The 17,470-nt window shown below is 38.5% G+C and overlaps 1 protein-coding gene across 1 annotated transcript in view; it reads left to right on the top strand.

The window, feature by feature from the left end:
- LOC126195243 (microtubule-actin cross-linking factor 1) overlaps nucleotides 1-17,470 on the top strand; it is a 503,782-nt gene that overhangs the window by 383,608 nt on the left and 102,704 nt on the right. Inside the window, exons 68-74 of the mRNA XM_049933770.1 lie at nucleotides 1,555-1,749; nucleotides 2,184-2,424; nucleotides 6,427-6,677; nucleotides 7,244-7,444; nucleotides 10,212-10,366; nucleotides 10,710-10,721; nucleotides 13,927-14,200. Of these exons, the coding sequence (XP_049789727.1) occupies nucleotides 1,555-1,749; nucleotides 2,184-2,424; nucleotides 6,427-6,677; nucleotides 7,244-7,444; nucleotides 10,212-10,366; nucleotides 10,710-10,721; nucleotides 13,927-14,200 (1,329 nt within the window). The remainder of the gene's footprint in view (nucleotides 1-1,554; nucleotides 1,750-2,183; nucleotides 2,425-6,426; nucleotides 6,678-7,243; nucleotides 7,445-10,211; nucleotides 10,367-10,709; nucleotides 10,722-13,926; nucleotides 14,201-17,470) is intronic.

Raw genomic sequence — 17,470 nt, 5'->3', positions numbered from 1 at the left:
AATAGTGGAAACTCCAAGTTGACATTGAAATATCAACAATATTAGGAAAAGGGTAAATTGCTACTCACCCTAAAAATGACACTTTGAGTTGCAGACAGGAACAACAAAAAGACTTTTATACACTGAGCTTTAGGCCAAAGCCTTCTTTAGAGAAGAAGAAGAAGAAGAAGAAGAAGAAGGAGGGGGAGAAAAAACACACACACACACACACACACACACACACACACACACACACACACACACACACACACAGTCACACAAGCAAGCACACGTCATGCACACATGACCCCTACCGCCAGGAGCTCTGGCTGGATTGCGATGTGAATAGCCATCTAGAATGGGGTGGTTAAGAGGGAGACATAGCTGGGTAAGAGTGTGGGCAGAGAAGATTGTTGTCTGGCAGGGCGTGCTGGGACTAGATGGCAGCCTGACGAGACTGCCAGGTGCAGCGTTGGGAAGTAGGATGTGGAGGAAAAACAGGGAGTGTAAAAGGGGAGAAGCAGGGAAGAGTAAAGGATGGGCGAGTGCTTGGGCTGATGGCGGCACACAATGAGGGGGAGGTGTGGGACGGGGGGGAGGAGGATGTGAGAAAGGGAGGAGCTGATACGACGGGGCGGAAACTGTTGGGTGGACGGCAGGTTAATTTTGGGAGTGTAGAATGTCCTGTAAGGATAACTCACATCTGACTGTTCAGAGGAGCTGGTGGTGGATCCAGATGGCCCGGCTTGCGAAGCAGCCATTGAAATCAAGCATATTAAGTTCAGCTGCATGTTGCAGGGTGGTCTACTGTTCTGGTTAAGACAAACTTTATGGTAATAATTGATATTATATACCAATAACAAAAGCTCCCATTACCACACTGATAAAGTACATTTAACATCAAAACATAATTGAGATTTTTTAACACCTATGTTCACTCTGTTACTTTACTTCTCATTGTATCTATCCATTGTAAACTACCCCCCTCCCTCTCCCCCCCCCCCCCCCTCTCTCTCTCTCTCTCTCTCTCTCTCTCTCTCTCTGTCTTTGCAGTTTGACACCACCACCATATCTAGCTCACTGTCTTCTCTCTGCTTCTGGATCCCCTACCCCCAACTTACCTACTCTTTCCTCCCTCCCTACTTCCCTCTCACCTCCTCTTTCCTCCCTACTTCCCTCTCACTTCCTCTCTCCTCCCTCCCTCCCTCCTTCCTTCCCTCCCTCCCTCTCACCTACTCTTTCCTTCCTCCCTCCCTCCCTCCCTCCCTCCCTCTCACCTACTCTTTTTCCCCCCTTCCTTTCATCTACCCTCCTCCCCCCCTCCATTTCCTTTCTTTCCTCATCTTCTCCCCTCTTCTCTTTCTTCACATTTTGCCCCCTTTTTTTCACCTCTGTTATCTACATCTACTGTCCCTCTCACCCTTCATCACAACTTCTATTCTCAATTCCACTTTCCATGAGCTGTTGAAATCAAATTAAGAATTGTTGTGGGTTTTCTGTTGTTTTCAAGCAAGTAAAGAGTTTACATAATATTGGAGTAGAGTGATACTGACTTAAGGAATTTTTTATTTACAGCTATTGATGCAATCAATAAATGAACATAAACCTCTTGTGGAAAAGCTCAACAAGACAGGAGAAGCTCTCATAAAACTTGTAAGTGATGATGAGGCAGCAAAAGTTCAAGAGATTGTAGAGAGTGACAATTCTCGCTATGCTGGACTACGTTCTGACTTAAGACAGCGGCAACAGGCTCTTGAGAAAGCTTTGCAGGTATGTAGCACAGTAACAACCCTAATTGCGTATTTCATCTGAGGCATTACTATGCATCTTTCAGTGTTGAAGAAAAACGCTGTTGACAGTTCTTAAATAATATGGACTTCACCATTTTCTGAACCTTATTCAGCAGGTTTTGAGTACTCAGTTATTCCCTTATCAGAAAAATGTCTAAATTTCTTCATTTAAAAGTGCTACATTGAATCACACACAAAGCAGAGATTGGATTATTTAGTCATTTTTCTTCTTAAAGATTATATAATGACATAAATTCTGCATATTTGTGAATTTCATAATATATTGTCCTAACTTGCCAACTCGGCAGTTAGACTTGTGCAACAAGACCACCCTGTATTTCCATTATGTAAATGATGTGTGTAGAGTTGTTGCTACCAGGCTCAATCCTATAATATTTTTTCTTCAACTTACAGGAATCCAGTCAGTTTTCAGATAAACTTGAAGGAATGTTAAGAGCTCTTGGCTCAACTGCAGATCAGGTGCATGCTGCAGAGCCAGTCTCAGCACATCCGACACGCATTCGAGATCAAATGGAAGAGAACACAGCACTTGTAGAAGACCTTGATAAACGTCAAGAAGCTTATGCTGCTGTCAAGAGGGCTGCAGATGATGTGATCAGCAAGGCAGGAAATACATCAGATCCTGCTGTTAAAGGTGTGTACAGTTTTTGTTAATACTCCCTCCACCTTCAGTTTACATAAAATGTATCATAGCTGCAGATTCTGCGTTGTTTCTGTTCTTTCGGGCACAAATTCCTTATAGAACTAAATTTTGTGCCTAAAATATTTCATTAACTAAAAAAATATTTCTCAATAATATTTTTAGAACTTGTTTTTATTATGACAACAACATTTTTATAGTAATATTTCCTAAACCACAAAATTTTAAAAGAAGAAAATTTTTGTAGTGATGAAGATTATAATTTTAAAATGGAGTTCAGGAGTATTGAAACGGGCTCTTCTTAGCAAATCAAAATTTCGAGTGTGAGTGGTGTTTCTAATCTTAAATGATCAATATTACTTAATGGAAAATGTTTATCTGCACAGTATTAGTATAACTATCATTTGATTGTAAGTTATACTTCAAATAATGAAGGTTGGAAAAATAGTGCTTGTAAAATAACTTAAGAATTTCAGCTTGCTACTGTGTAAATATGAGAAAAGAAAAACAGTACTTTGGTTAGTAATAAGAGAACAAATGGACCAGTTCCACTTTGCTATGTTTTAAACTACCAATACTGTGCTTGTAATACTATAGTATATTCAATCAAGTATTATATCAATATAGGCTATAAAAGTAATTAAAACATCATGTTTTTTGCTTGGGTACCACAGCCTTGATAAATTTGAGGAAAGGCATTATTATACCCTGGTGGATTTTAAACTTGTACTTTATTCAGCACTATTAGTTTAGGATATGGCCCATTTTTAAGTGCATCTAGAACAGATGTTGATACAAAACCCATGTCTTATCATACAAAAATTACACGCCACGCGTAATTGTGCAGTTGGTTGACAGCGCTGTGCACAGATGTGCAAGACGAAGATCGTGTATCGACATCTGTTCTAGGTGTACTTGAATATTGCTCATGCCCAAAACTAGTAGTGCTGAAGAAAATAAAAACTGAAAATACATGTTGTGGAATGAAAGCTTGTCACATTTAAACCAGACATTATTGACCAAGATAAGATCATATCAGTATGCATCTATGCAACAGCTGCACACTAAATTAAGTAAATGAATTGTTTTAAGAACATAATGGAAACTACAGCCGTAATTTTTCCTGAAGGCATGCAGATTTACTGTATGGTTAAATGATGATGGTGTTCTCTTGGCTAAAATATTCCAGAGGTAAAATAGTCCCCATTCGGATCTCCTGGTGGGGACTACTCAGGAGGATATCGTTATCAGCAGAAACAAAACTGGCATTCTACAGATTTAAGCGTTGAATGTCTGATGCCTTTATCGGACAGGTAGGTTAGAAAATTTAAAAAGGGAAATGGATAGGTTTAAGTTAGATGTAGTGGGAATTAGTGAAGTTCGGTGGCAGGAGGAACAAGACTTCTGGTCTGGTGAATATAGGGTTATAAATACAAAATAGAATTATTGTAGCCAAGATAGACACGAAGCCCACACCTGCCACAGTAGTACTAGCATATATGCCAACTAGCTCCATAGATGATCAGAAAGTTGAAGAAATGTTTGATGCGATAAAAGAAATTATTCAGGTAGTTAAGGGAGGCGAAAATTCGACTGTAGGAAAAGGAAGAGAAGGGAAAGTAGTAGGTGAATATGGACTGGGGCCAAGGAATGAAAGAGGAAGCTACTTGGTAGAATTTCGCACAGAGCATATCTTAATCATAGCTAACACTTGGTATAAGGTTCATGAAAGAAGATTGTGTAGGTGGATGATGCCTGGAGTCACTGGAAGGTTCCAGATACATTATATAATGGTAAGACAGAGATTTAGGAACTAGGTTTTCAATTCTAAGATGTTTCCAGGTGCAGATGGGGACTCTGACCACAATTTATTGGTTATGAACTGTAGATTAAAACTGAAGAAACTGCAAAAAGGTTGGAATTTAAAGAGATGGAACTTGGATAAACTGAAAGAACCAGATATTGTTGAGAGCTTCAGAGACAGCATTAGGGAACGGTTGACAAGAACGGGGGGAAGAAATACAGTAGAAGAAGAATGGATAGCTTTGAGAGATGAAATAGAGAAGGCAGCAGAGGATCAAGTACGTAAAAAGACGAGGGCTAGTAGAAATCCTTGGGTAACAGAAGAGATATTGAATTTAATTGTTGAAAGGAGAAAATATAAGAATGCACTAAATGAAGCAGGTGAAAAGGAATACAAACGTCTCAAAAAAAGAGATCGACAGGAAGTGCAAAATGGCTAAGCAGGGATGGTTAGAGGACAAATGTAAGGATTTAGAAGCATATATCACTAGGAGTAAGACAGGTACTGCCTACAGGAAAATTAAAAAGGTGTTTGGGGAAAAGAGAACCACTTTTATGAATATCAAGAGCTCCGACGGAAAACCAGTCCCAAGGAGAGAAGGGAAAGCAGAGGTGGTTGAAGTTGATAGAGGGTCTATACAAGGACAATGTACTTGAGGGCGATATTAAGGAAATGGAAGAGGACATAGATGAAGATGAAATGGGAGATATGATACTGCGATAAGAACTTGACAAAGCACTGAAAGACCAAAACAAGGCTCCGGGAGTAGATGATATTCCATTAGAACTACTGATGGCCTTGGGAGAGCCAGTCCTGACAAAACACCATCTGGTGAGCGAGATGTATGAGACAGGCGAAATACCTTCAGACTTCAAGAAGAATATAATAATTCCAGTCCTAAAGAAAGCAGGTGGTGACAGGTGTGAAAATTACCGAACTATCAGTTTAATGAGTCATAGTTGCAAAATCCTAACATGAATTCTTTACAAGTATATGTAAAAACTGTAGAAGCTGACCTCGGGGATGATCAGTTTGGATTCCATAGAAATGTAGGAACCTGTGAGGCAACACTGACACTACAACTTAACGTAGAAAATAGGTTAAGAAAAGGCAAACCTATGTTTCTAGCATTTGTAGACTTAGGAAAAGCTTTTGACCATGTTGACTGGAATACTCTGTTTCAAATTCTAAATATGGCAGTTGTAAAATACAGGGAGCGAAAGGCTATGTACAATTTGTGCAGAAACCAGGTGGCAGATGTAAGAGTCAAGGGGCACGAAAGGGAAGCAGTAGTTGAGAAGGCAATGAGACAGGGTTGTAGCCTATCCCCAATGATATTCAATCTGTGTATTGAACAAGCAGTAAAGGAAACAGAAGAAAAATTTGGAGACGGTATTAAAATCCACGGAGAAGAAATAAAAACTTTGAGGTTTTCCGATGACGTAGTAATTCTGTCAGAGACAGCAAAGGACATGGAAGAGCAGCTGAATGGAATGGGCAGTGTCTTGAAATGAGGATATAAGATGAACGTGAACAAAAGCAAAACGACGATAATGGAATGTAGTTGAATTAAATTAGGTGACATAAAATGTATACTGGCTATGGCAGGGCAAGCATTTCTGAAGAAGAGAAACTTGTTAACATTGAGTATAGATTTAAATGCCAGGAAGTCTTATATGAAAGTATTTGTATGGAGTGTAGCAATATGTGGAAGTGAAACATGGACGATAAACAGTGTAGAATAGAAGCTTTTGAAATGTGGTGCTTCAGAAGAATGCTGAAGATTAGATGGGTAGATCACATAACTAGTGAGGAGGTACTGAATAGAATTGGGGAGAAAACGAATTTGTGGCACAAGTTGACTAGGAGGAGGGATTGGTTGATACGACACGTTTTGAGGCATCAAGGGATCACCAATTTAGTATTGGAGGGAAGCGTGGAGAGTAAAAATTATAGAGGGAGACCAGGAGATGAATACACTAAGCAGATTCAGAAGGATGTAGGTTGCAGTCGTTATTCGGAGATGAAGAAGCTTGCGCCGTATAGAGTAGCATGGAAAGCTGCATCAAATCTGTCTCGGGACTGAAGACCACCACAACAACAACAACAACAACAACATAATTTCTAGCCATATGATATGCACTGTTCCTCTTTTTAATTTTCATGTTGCATCATTTAACCATGTATTGCAGACATCAAACGCAAGCTAGAACGTCTGAACAGCTTATGGAATGAAGTACAGCGGGCAACAGGAGAGCGCGGGCGCTCTCTGGGAGAGACACTGTCTGTGGCCGAAAGGTTTTGGGATGAGCTGCACAATGTCATGGCTACACTGCGTGACCTGCAGGACAGCCTCAGTTCTCAGGAGCCAGCTGCCGTGCAGCCAGCCGCTATACAGCAGCAACAAGAAGCTCTGCAGGAGATACGCCACGAGATTGATCAGGTACTTACCCAATGTATGCTCATTTCGTAGCTTTCTGGATAGTGGTAATAGGGTACTTTTATTTTACTACCTTTGGCCAGTGTTATAAATAGCCCATCTGTCTGTGCCGTAATCAATTGATAAATTAATATACAGACCTTTCGACCTAGTACTATGAATATTTTCATAATCTACAGAATCATTCCTGCGGAGTAAGATTATTTTCCTGATCTATCGTAAACGTTTTTAGTGTGTTCTGTCTTTCACAATATGAAGAATGTGCAAGTTGAATTCTATTTGGTTCCAGAAATAAACTCAGATACATGGTATTGAATGTTGCTCACTGTTTGTTATATATTTTTGCTTTAATTAGGTTTTGCTTTTATTCTGGTCATTATAAAAAAGAAACTTTGAAAGTGCGTATTAAAATAAAGTGTAAAGGAAAAGATATATTATAAGTTTGAAATGAAAATATTTGTTGAGGCACTTTGTATAAGGTCTTCTCTACATAACTGTTTTATACCCCTAAATTCATTTTGATGTCTTTTACTCTTTTTCTGTAAACATTTTTCTGTCTGTTTTGACAGACAAAACCAGAAGTTGACCAATGCCGTCAAACTGGTCAAGAGCTGATGAGCCTCTGTGGCGAACCTGATAAGCCTGAAGTGAAGAAACACATTGAGGACCTAGACAATGCTTGGGATAACATTACAGCTCTGTACGCTAAACGAGAAGAGAACCTCATAGATGCAATGGAAAAAGCCATGGAATTCCATGAGACATTACAGGTTTGTATCTTGTTAGACTAGAAGATTCCCTTCTGCACATCTGTTGCATGAAATTTTTTGATGTCGTGGTTGATACGCATCTTCTAATAGGTCAGATCACCTCCCTTGATCCCTTGAAAACACCACAACCAAATTTCGGCTCCTTGCTCATCCAGTCAAGACTACTTTCTGTCTCTACCCCGTCATCAGTTACACAGTAAAATGTGAATGTCCTTGAGTATTTTTTATCACTGTATCTCGTAGAAACAAAACTTCTAAATTTTTTAATCTTTCGTACAAATATAAAATTTTCTGTTTCATAACTTCGATATCCCCACCAAACACAGGCATGTAAGACCAAGAGTTGTTTGTGGTTGAGAGTCAGAGTTATCCGTGACTGCTATGGCAGCACGAGTGTTGCATACATGGGACAGTGCCTCTGGAATCATAACCTTCCTGGTTCGACTGTGCTGAGTCTGGAGTCACTCGCTTGCAACCTTCAGCGTGTGTGTTTGTTTATTCGGCTTAAGCGCATTGCTTTTTCGTATGTGAATGCTTGGAGCTGGCATGCTATCCTACTTTCGTGTTTGACCCTGGTGCTACAAGTGTTTGTTCACGGGTGTCACAGGCACAATACTGCCCAGATAGCAGGTCATTACACAAGAGGAGATAATGCCCCTAGTCTTTGCAACTTTTTGTGCCTAGTTTATGCTAGGACACACAGCAGTTGTTGAAACTGTGGGTGAACTGTACCATGGAATAACTTTCCTTTGTTTGAACTAGTCCTCAAACACATCAGGAGACCTACAGCTTCACCATATAATGGTAGACTTGGGGATAGCCAAGTATTGCCTGAGTATCAGTAGATACAGGGGTCTTGGCCACTCTGATCAGTTTGGATACTTACATCTGTCTGGGGTGTCCCTCCCCCTTACAATACTGTCAGTCATATCGTGTAGCTCAGCACCATACAGTATCGTGTAGTGGACAACGGATTCGCCTGTGGGGACAAATAATAGTCATGGCCAAATGCAAAAAACTGTGAAATGCCAGCTTACACTTTTTTTCGGGAATTGTTAATTGGCCAAAAGTATTTTCAAACTTGATACTTTCTCTGTTTTTTAAATCTGAAATAGTCAATAAAGTTGTACTGGTCTCTCAGGTAGTGCCTTTCTGAGCATGGTGGCTCCTTATGGATCTGGGTAGAGCCAAGACTTTGAGGCCCAGATTCCTAAGTTCTGCTGTGCCCAACCTATCCTCTTCGCTGTGCTAGATAAAGTGAAGATGAAACTCAGTGGGCGGCAGAATCTTGGGGTGTGTTGCCAGTTTCATGAAGCCAGTGGACCATTCCCATTGTTATGAGACAGAAACTCAGTGACAATGTTAGACTTTGTGACTATTTCAAGTACTCAGTCAAGGCACAATGTGAAATAGATATTTATCTCATGCTGTGACCTGTTGTCCATGTACAGGGTTGTTCCAGCAGTCCAGCAAGGATGGCTGGAGCAATTTACAGTGGGATAAGACTCGGTACTCTGAGCCTATTGTGATGTTTGAAATATGTCCAATGTTGTCAATAGTGTCTGACAGATAGCTATGGAAGATCAGAATTGCTGCATTGTTATTGCCCTGGCAGTGCACCAAGGCATTCTGCAGATGTTACAAGCATCTCATTGGGGGTTCTCCTGAATTAAAGCGCCGGTCCGATGTGCCTATAGAAAAGCAATTAATTGTCCCATTGAGCACATTGTGAGAGCCTGTTCAGCATCATCTTACAATCAGACCGTCCCACCCAAAAATTTTCTCAAAGGCCTGCACCATAGCACCCTTGGGACTGGGTGCTGCATGTAGATTTCACCATTCCCTTGTCAGGGGACATGTGGCTGGTAGTGATAGAAGTTGTACTTCAAGGAAGGCAGATGATCTACCTTGGACAAGTGAACATATGTTTATTGCTTTCCAGCATTTCAAGAAACCAAGAGAAAATATCTTAAAATAATAGAAATTGATAAACAAGTGTCCATTGTTCATGCTTAGTACTGAACAACCTACACACACAATTCCTTATCCGTCACTTCCAACGATAGATGCTACTAATATTCTCATCCAAACCACTTTGTAGATTACCTCTTCCACTCACTTGTCCCAATTTATTCCCTGTATTTCAATTAATATATTTTCAGTGCCTTGTTAAAAATATTTTACTTAGTGTTATTACTGTTATTTCATGTAATTATTTATAAGTCTCATTTCTAATGTTGTACCCATTCATAATATTGGACCTTTAAGGACAAGTTTACCTTGTTCAGTCATCCCTTGGAATGTGTCACCGAATTGTCCTATAATTTGATATTTAACATGTCGTATATTTTATCTAACCTAAATATTTTACATCACATTTTCATTGAAATAATCTCCTTTTAGTCAAGCATTAACAACTGTCATCTTCAGAACCAACTGAGATACTTGGTAGTTGCACTATTTAAAATGTATGATCTCACAAAAAAATCTCACAGCCACATTTGTTTATCTTAGTAATTGATGATTGTGTGACAGCCGAAAACAGGTTTGTAAAATAATACACATTGCAGAATATTACACCAGTTCTTAAATATAAAATATTCCACCAAAAACCAACATAACAGCCAGTTAATGCAGTTATATATTAATGTAACAGTTTTGATAAAATGCTGGCTTAACTAACGTTGTTATATACTAATATAACTGTTTTGATAAAATGCTGGCTTAAATGCTCTAAATTAAAAACACTTTTATTTCAATTCCCTAGAACTTGGTGGAATTTCTTGATAGTGCAGAAGAGCGCTTTTCATCAATGGGAGCACTTGGGTCTGACATTGATGCTGTCAAAAAACAAATTGAACAGCTGAAAGACTTCAAGGCTGAGGTTGACCCACACATGGTCAAGGTTGAAGCCCTGAACAGGTAAAGTAACTCAGTGCAGTCTTCTTTATCAAACTGTGTAAAATATTTTGATGAAATTTGGGTGTAGTACTAGAATATCTTTGAATATGTTTGACTTCCTTAAGAAAATATTAATTTTACTGTTGAGAAGAATTACATAGTATTCTATGAATAAAAATCGTGTAAAACTTTGTAAGAAAAACACAAAAGTAGTTACTGTGCAGAATGGATTTAGTAAGTTCTTTTCTTGTGTGTAAAATATAGTTGATTTTGTATTCTACATGTATTTGTTAAAGAGTAGTATGAATAATCTAATAACGGACTTTTCTTTTCTTTCCACTTGATGACATAATCTGGCCTGCAGGGCTCTGAGAAGGCAAGTTACATTATTATTGATTTTGAAGCAGAAATGACTGCTTGCTGATTAGCATGTTTTGTTTTTGGAAAGTGCATGGCTGTTTTGCGTGAAATATATTTGCCACTGAAAGAATGAACTAGTGATTATTCATATGAGAACTTATTTCCTATGATGTGTTAACAAAAGGAGAAAAGTTCATAAATTCCCTGATGACAAGTGTACAGGTTATTTCTGCCAATTGTGTTACAACTGTTTGTGATTTTCTTGTGAGTGCTTGACTAGACTTTACACAACCGTGTAAAATTGTGATGTATAGATCGTTATAAGCAGGAGTGGTTGAAAATTGGTTACCTCTCTCTTCTGCTGATAAAACCATGATTTATCTTTGTCACTTTTATTTATTTAAAGAAAGAATCTGATGGAGCCAAAATCCTGGTACATGACACAACAGTTTTAAATAATGTGCCACTTTTGAATTAACCTTTCTGAAAGCTTAAAACTGTGTGCTGGACTTGCACATGAGCATAGATCTTTGTATTTTGCTTGCCTTCTTTTTTGTGGGCATTTCATGGATATCTGAACTACTTTTCCAAACTGCGGGATTGGTGCTATTCTAAGATCAACAGGTGTGTGTCAGTTGAGTGTGACAAACAGTGGACTGAAGGTTCAAATTTGTCAATGAGGACTTGTCACATGGTTTTACTGTAGAACATTATTTTGTGTGCGAGAGAGCAAGCGAGCTCTTGATTTGAGTTGTGGTTCAACATCAGCAAGTAATTTGCCAGGAGAGTTCATTTTACTGAACTGTCCACTGAGGAGCCACATGTTTCATTTATTATTATGTGGTCATGTACAGTGTATAAAGTATGGTATGACAGTTTATTTGAAATGTAATGCTGCTATTGAGAGGCTTTAGAGTTTGGCCCATGTGTGATCTCGATACCATGGTTCAGGTTTCATGTTAAACCATAGACCCCACATAACTGGCTGGGTTAGCTGTTTCTCAGGTCATAGGGAAAAGGGATGTGCCGTCATGCCTAGTAAGGTGCTGTGGTTCCCAGTTCAACATTCAGGTTGATTATTTAAATGTTCCTTTATTTTCACATTAATGACTGCTCTTCTTTATCATAATATTCCTGTTTCTGTTGAATTCTGGAGAAGTGGTTTTTTGTTTTATCTAACTTAATACAACACTAGGAAGTTATAGGTGGGTAAAAATAGTGGTAACACTAAAGGTGCCTACTCATTGTGTTATTAAGACTTTGAGCAGTGTCTTCCCTTGGAGTTAACTATCAAAAATACATGAAACACACATGGCAGCAATGGGTCCATGAAGCTGGCCAGCACAACATAGTGGTGATCATATATGTTTTTTGTTACTGAGTTCTGACGAAGATTAGCTACAGTTTCAATGTTATTCATATGTCTTGTTGGTCGCTCACTTTACCTGCCTTCAGGTCTCAGTAGTACTGAGTGAGGTGGTAAATGATAAAGCCTTGGGGCTCATGTTTGGAAAGAGTGGGCTTGAATGTCCACGTAACCATTCTGATTTAAGATCACAACAGATGGACGCCAAATGGTTCCTTAAGTAAACTACAAGTAACTCTGTAAGGTTTCTTTTCCATCTGACCAAGTGCTGCATCTTTTATTTGCCTTACTGTGAGTAAGACTATTCATCATTAACCTGCCAGTCTTATTTTCTTCCAAATTTCATGTTGTTTCCACTTTCATTTTGGAACCTTTGGCCTGTGATTGCTTGTTTTAATAATAAATTCTGCTTGTAAACCTTGTATAGTTGCTTCACATTTATTGTACAGTAAATACAACATTAATAAAATAATGACAGTATTATGAAAAAGATACATGGCTACTCACCATATAGCAGAGATGGTGAGTTGCAGATATGTACAGCAAAAAGTCTATTGAGCAAATAAGCTTTCGGCCAAAAAGGCGTTTGTGTGTGTGTGTGTGTGTGTGTGTGTGTGTGTGTGTGTGTGTTTTGGGGGGGGGGGTCTAATTCAGATGAAGGCCTCTTTAGCTGATTGCTTGTTTGACAATCTTCTTGTTTTGCATATCTGCGATTCAACATCTCCACTATATGGTGAGTAGCAATCTATCATTTATATTGTCATTATTCCATCCTGGGTTTTCCAGTGTTAATAAAATAGTGTTCCAAATAACTGAAATCCGTTTGTTTATGACTTTATTTCAGTTGTATCACATACTGCGTCCCTAGCTTCTGCTTTATGCTAAGTGAGTGCATAGACTTATACATGACATGGCTGTAAAATATTAAAGCTTTAATATTCAGTCGTTAAAATGCTCTGAAATATTTACATTCATCATTGAAGAATTTGTTAATGTTGCATGACAGATATTGTAAATTTTGCATGTCCAACAAAATAGTATATGACATGCGAAAGGCTGTGACTATGTATTTATTAATTAGTTTTGCTGTGAAATTGTGAAGTCAGCCTATTATTAGTCTCCTACCCCCCCACCTCCCTTCCCCAATCTTTTGGAAATATTTATGGGACAATGTATTTAACAAAATAAATTCCCTTATTAGTACTTTTAGCATTTGTTTTTCTGTAAACGGAAGATGGAACAGGGAATAAAGGAGAGGTAAGGGAAGGAACTGTTGATGTCAGCTGCATGAGGATTTTAAGCAGAACCAGCAACAGTGAGTGAAATTGTGTGCTGGACTGGGGGTTCGAACCCAGAATCGCCTGCTTAGTAGGCAGTCACGTTAACTACTGCGCCGTCCAGACACAGTGTTTATCGCAGTTGTGCGGAATATCTCAGCACACCTCCTGGCCAAGCCACGTTTCCATCTGGCACTGCCTATCCGCAGTCCCTGTGCATGTCCTCCATGCTGGCTACTTTGACATTCCCACAGGAGGAAAAACATATTTGTACACCTGCACTGAAGATAGTGGATTCACTGCCCATCAAGGCACATAAATTATATGATGCATGATGTCTGTTCTTTTGGACATGTCTAAAAGAACAGACACCGTGTATTCACATATTATTTAATTTTCATTTCTAAGCAGTAGGGAACATACTTCTTTTACATGTAATGTATGCTATAAACATTTTTTGTGCCCTATTACAAAATAAAATTAATGAATTTGATAATTTCTCTTGGAGAAAAATAGGTTAAAAGAGTGAGTGATAATTAAGATTTCTAAATAGTCCTAAATATTGATTTAATTTTTAGGCAAGCACAAGAACTAACAGAACGGACTAGTGCAGAGCAGGCAGCTGCAATAAAGGAGCCTCTGTCAGCTGTCAATGTCCGATGGGATGAATTACTGAGGGGTGTCGTGGAGCGCCAGCGCCAGTTGGAGAATGCTCTGTTGCGGCTGGGTCAATTCCAGCATGCACTGGCAGAGCTTCTGGTTTGGATTGATAAGACTGATAATACACTTACTGAATTGAAACCTCATGCTGGGGACCCTCAAGCACTAGAGGTTGAGCTTGCTAAGCTAAAGGTCAGTATAATGTTATCATCAATAGCTAATTTATAAATTATATTGTAACACAAAGAGTACATAAGTGTGGCATAAAAAATTGAATTTTCTGCTCACCACTCAGCTGTACAGCGTTATAGTTGTTTACAGTCTAGAATCTCATTGTCGTTAGAGAATATCAATGATATGTTCTGTTTTTCATTAATAAGGTCTTAGTTGCTGACAGTGACACAGGGATTAACCCTTTCACTGCTGCAGACAGACTGCTGCTTGCGTCCCTTGCTGAGGCAGCTTTCATTATGGCTGTACTGCTCGTCAAATGCTGGTATCTGTGCTTAGAAATGGCATTCCAGCTGATGTGAAATACTTATCACATGACTGTTTGAAAACTGTTAGGTCAAAATTTTTATCTTTGCATGTCTTACAGTCTGATATCTTCACTCGATAAAGAACTGAGGTTCTTTTTATTATGTAATACTTAGTGCGTTGCATCAAATTAAGTAAAACATTGCACAAAATTTTAAAGTGTTCACAGCGGTAAAATCCCATTGCGTAAGCTTTGTGTGTGGTTGATTTTACAAGGTGTATAGGTGGACAAGAGGAAAAAAGGGGGAAAAAAAATCGCAATCTCCTGGTTAAAAACCACTTTTTCTCACATGAAAATACACTTCTTCCAAGGTGAAAATACACTTTTTCCATGATGAGCAACAATGTGAGCCGTAAAACTATAAATCCTTTGAATGGTAAAGGTTTTATACACTAGCATTGTACTTCCCAGCACTTTATAAAACGAAACTCGGAAAGGGGGGATGGAAGGGGGGCACATTTTGGAAAGATTTTTGATATGTAGCAACATCTATGCTGCATATTTTCATATTATGATACGCTGCATATTTTCATATTATGAAAATATAAATTCAAATTCCACCATACACAGCATGTTAGTTTCCAATGTATTGAAAGAGAGATTGCAATGCACTTTTGAAAGCCAATCATAGCTCATTTCACTGATTTCACCAGTCAGTGACAGCAGATATTCAGAGCATAGGACATGTGATATCGTCAGCTAATAACAGCATCACTTTTAAGTAGCGTGAACACACACAGAAACAGGAAAAGTTAATGGTTTAAATGAATGTACATAGTATAGCACAAGAAAAGCTAAGCTGTGATTTAAGAAATTCATTACACATTCTGAAACGTAACATAATTCATCTTGCATAAAAGGAAATTTCGTTTGAAAATAACGCTTTTCAAAGAATCATTTGCAATATTTTCCTGCGATCTCTTAGACATTGGTTCGTTTCAGTAGGTGCCAGAGTGCGCCAGAAAACAGGCGTTACTGTGCATGGGCAGCTAAGATGTCTTAAGAAGCCCGTATGTTTGTGCACATATAGCATTAAGAGATATTACATGACATCATAAAAGAAATAGGACATCTGAGGATACTCGAAGAGCATAGGAATTTCGTAAACCATACTAAAATGCATAATTCAGCTTAAAGGACATGTTCATATGTCCAGATTCACAATGAAGTCGGCACCAACCAGATATTAAACTTTTCAGTGTGCTTTTGAGGATGTAAATTTTCTTGTAGTACCAGTACTGTATTGTCTCATGTTTGGTTCTTTTTTTGGCATAATACCATACATGCCAGAAGATGAAAATGTGCACTTGAAATTGAGTAAACCGTTGAAACTGGCCAATAGTTTGGAATGAAATGCTTCAGTTTCTTATAAATTGACTGCATCTGCGGAAAAGATTAATAAAAGCCACATTTATTTAGCAGACCGCCAAAAATAACTTCATTATTGTGCAAGGCAATTAATGCTTGACTACCAAAAACATGGAAAGAAAATTAGACAACTGAAACCAATAACATATTTTAGCTTTCTGTAATTATGTGAATGTATTTTAATTCACTAGATAGTTCCCAGTCACAGAAATCCATTTTGTTTTCATTTGATGTTTGAACTGTAAACAAAAAGGAAACAGTAAACTCACTGAACATAAACACGGGTCACTATCACCCTCCCCATCACAACCCAGACATTCTCTGTGCATGCGCGAATCTGGCAGCTTGGATGTGCCAAAAACATTTTTCTGTGTTGTGTGACTGCCTCTTGCTACTGCTGCAGCCACAAGCAGGAGAAAATACTGCTCATACACAGCTCAAGTGCGCATGTGCACGAGTCCCCTGGCGAACAAACTTAATGTAAACAGTTGTGATGCCACGCTCATCGGATGTTATTACGTATTCCATAGTCTTTGTCCTAAAGCATCTGACACGTTTTGCTTTTGGCAGGCACTTGTGTGTGCACTGTGTTTTGTTCTTGTAAATGGCACATTTTCTTTGCAACTTAAGTTTTACTCTCTCATTTATGTTTTATTGCTGCAGTAGCAGGATACAGTAAAATTCTTTGTTAGACTATCAGTTCTTAAGTCAAATACAAAAATTTAACTAAAGACTAAAACAATGAAAAATTTCCAGAATTCTAAAAAATTTCCGGTTTTTCCCGGTTTTCTCCTGGATAAAAATATTCCTGAGTTTTTCCCAAATTTCTCATTTTGTCCTGGAGCGTATCCACCCTGTTTTAACACATGCATTACAGTACATGAAATGTAGATAAGATATCTTAAAATGATTCAAGATATTGAAATGAAGCTATTTGCAAATGGTATCATGGAATGAGGCACATATCAAACAATCGGAAATTCAGAATGGAATTTAATAATATTGTGAAAAGGAAAGTTGCTACTCACACTTCGTGTGACCTCGGTTGGCTGAGACCGCAGTTGTGTGTGTTTTTTTTATTTTGACAGTCTTTTTGTTGTGCCTATCTGCGACTCAGCATCTCTGCTGTGTGGTGAGTGGCAACTTTCCTTTTTCACAATAGTGAGGCATATTTGTTGTACAATAAAGACTTGAAACTTTTTTATTCACTGAAATATGAAAGCAACTCATTTGCAGCAGTGCGAGAGTGGCAGTTCACTATGCATTCAGATATCCATAGCACTGTAGGAAAACCCAAGCGGCGCACTTACACATGTCCATGATGCCTGGGGAATAGCATAGCAGGACATGTATACATGCCTACAGCAGCAAAAGGATTAAGACTCTTAGCTACTTAGTAGTTTGTGCATCTACACATAATTGTACAATGATACTAGAAATGACAGCTCGACACAGCAATAAAATGTAATTAAAAGAGAAGCAAACATACAGGTGCATAATTACTTACAGATATAGTTGATTTCAAAACTAGGTTTGCAATATTTATTCTATCACAA

The sequence above is a fragment of the Schistocerca nitens genome, chromosome 7 (genome assembly GCF_023898315.1).
Source record: "Schistocerca nitens isolate TAMUIC-IGC-003100 chromosome 7, iqSchNite1.1, whole genome shotgun sequence".
NCBI lineage: Eukaryota > Metazoa > Arthropoda > Insecta > Orthoptera > Acrididae > Schistocerca > Schistocerca nitens.
Note: the sequence above shows the minus strand (reverse complement) of the source record. Positions and strands in the feature narration are given on the sequence as shown.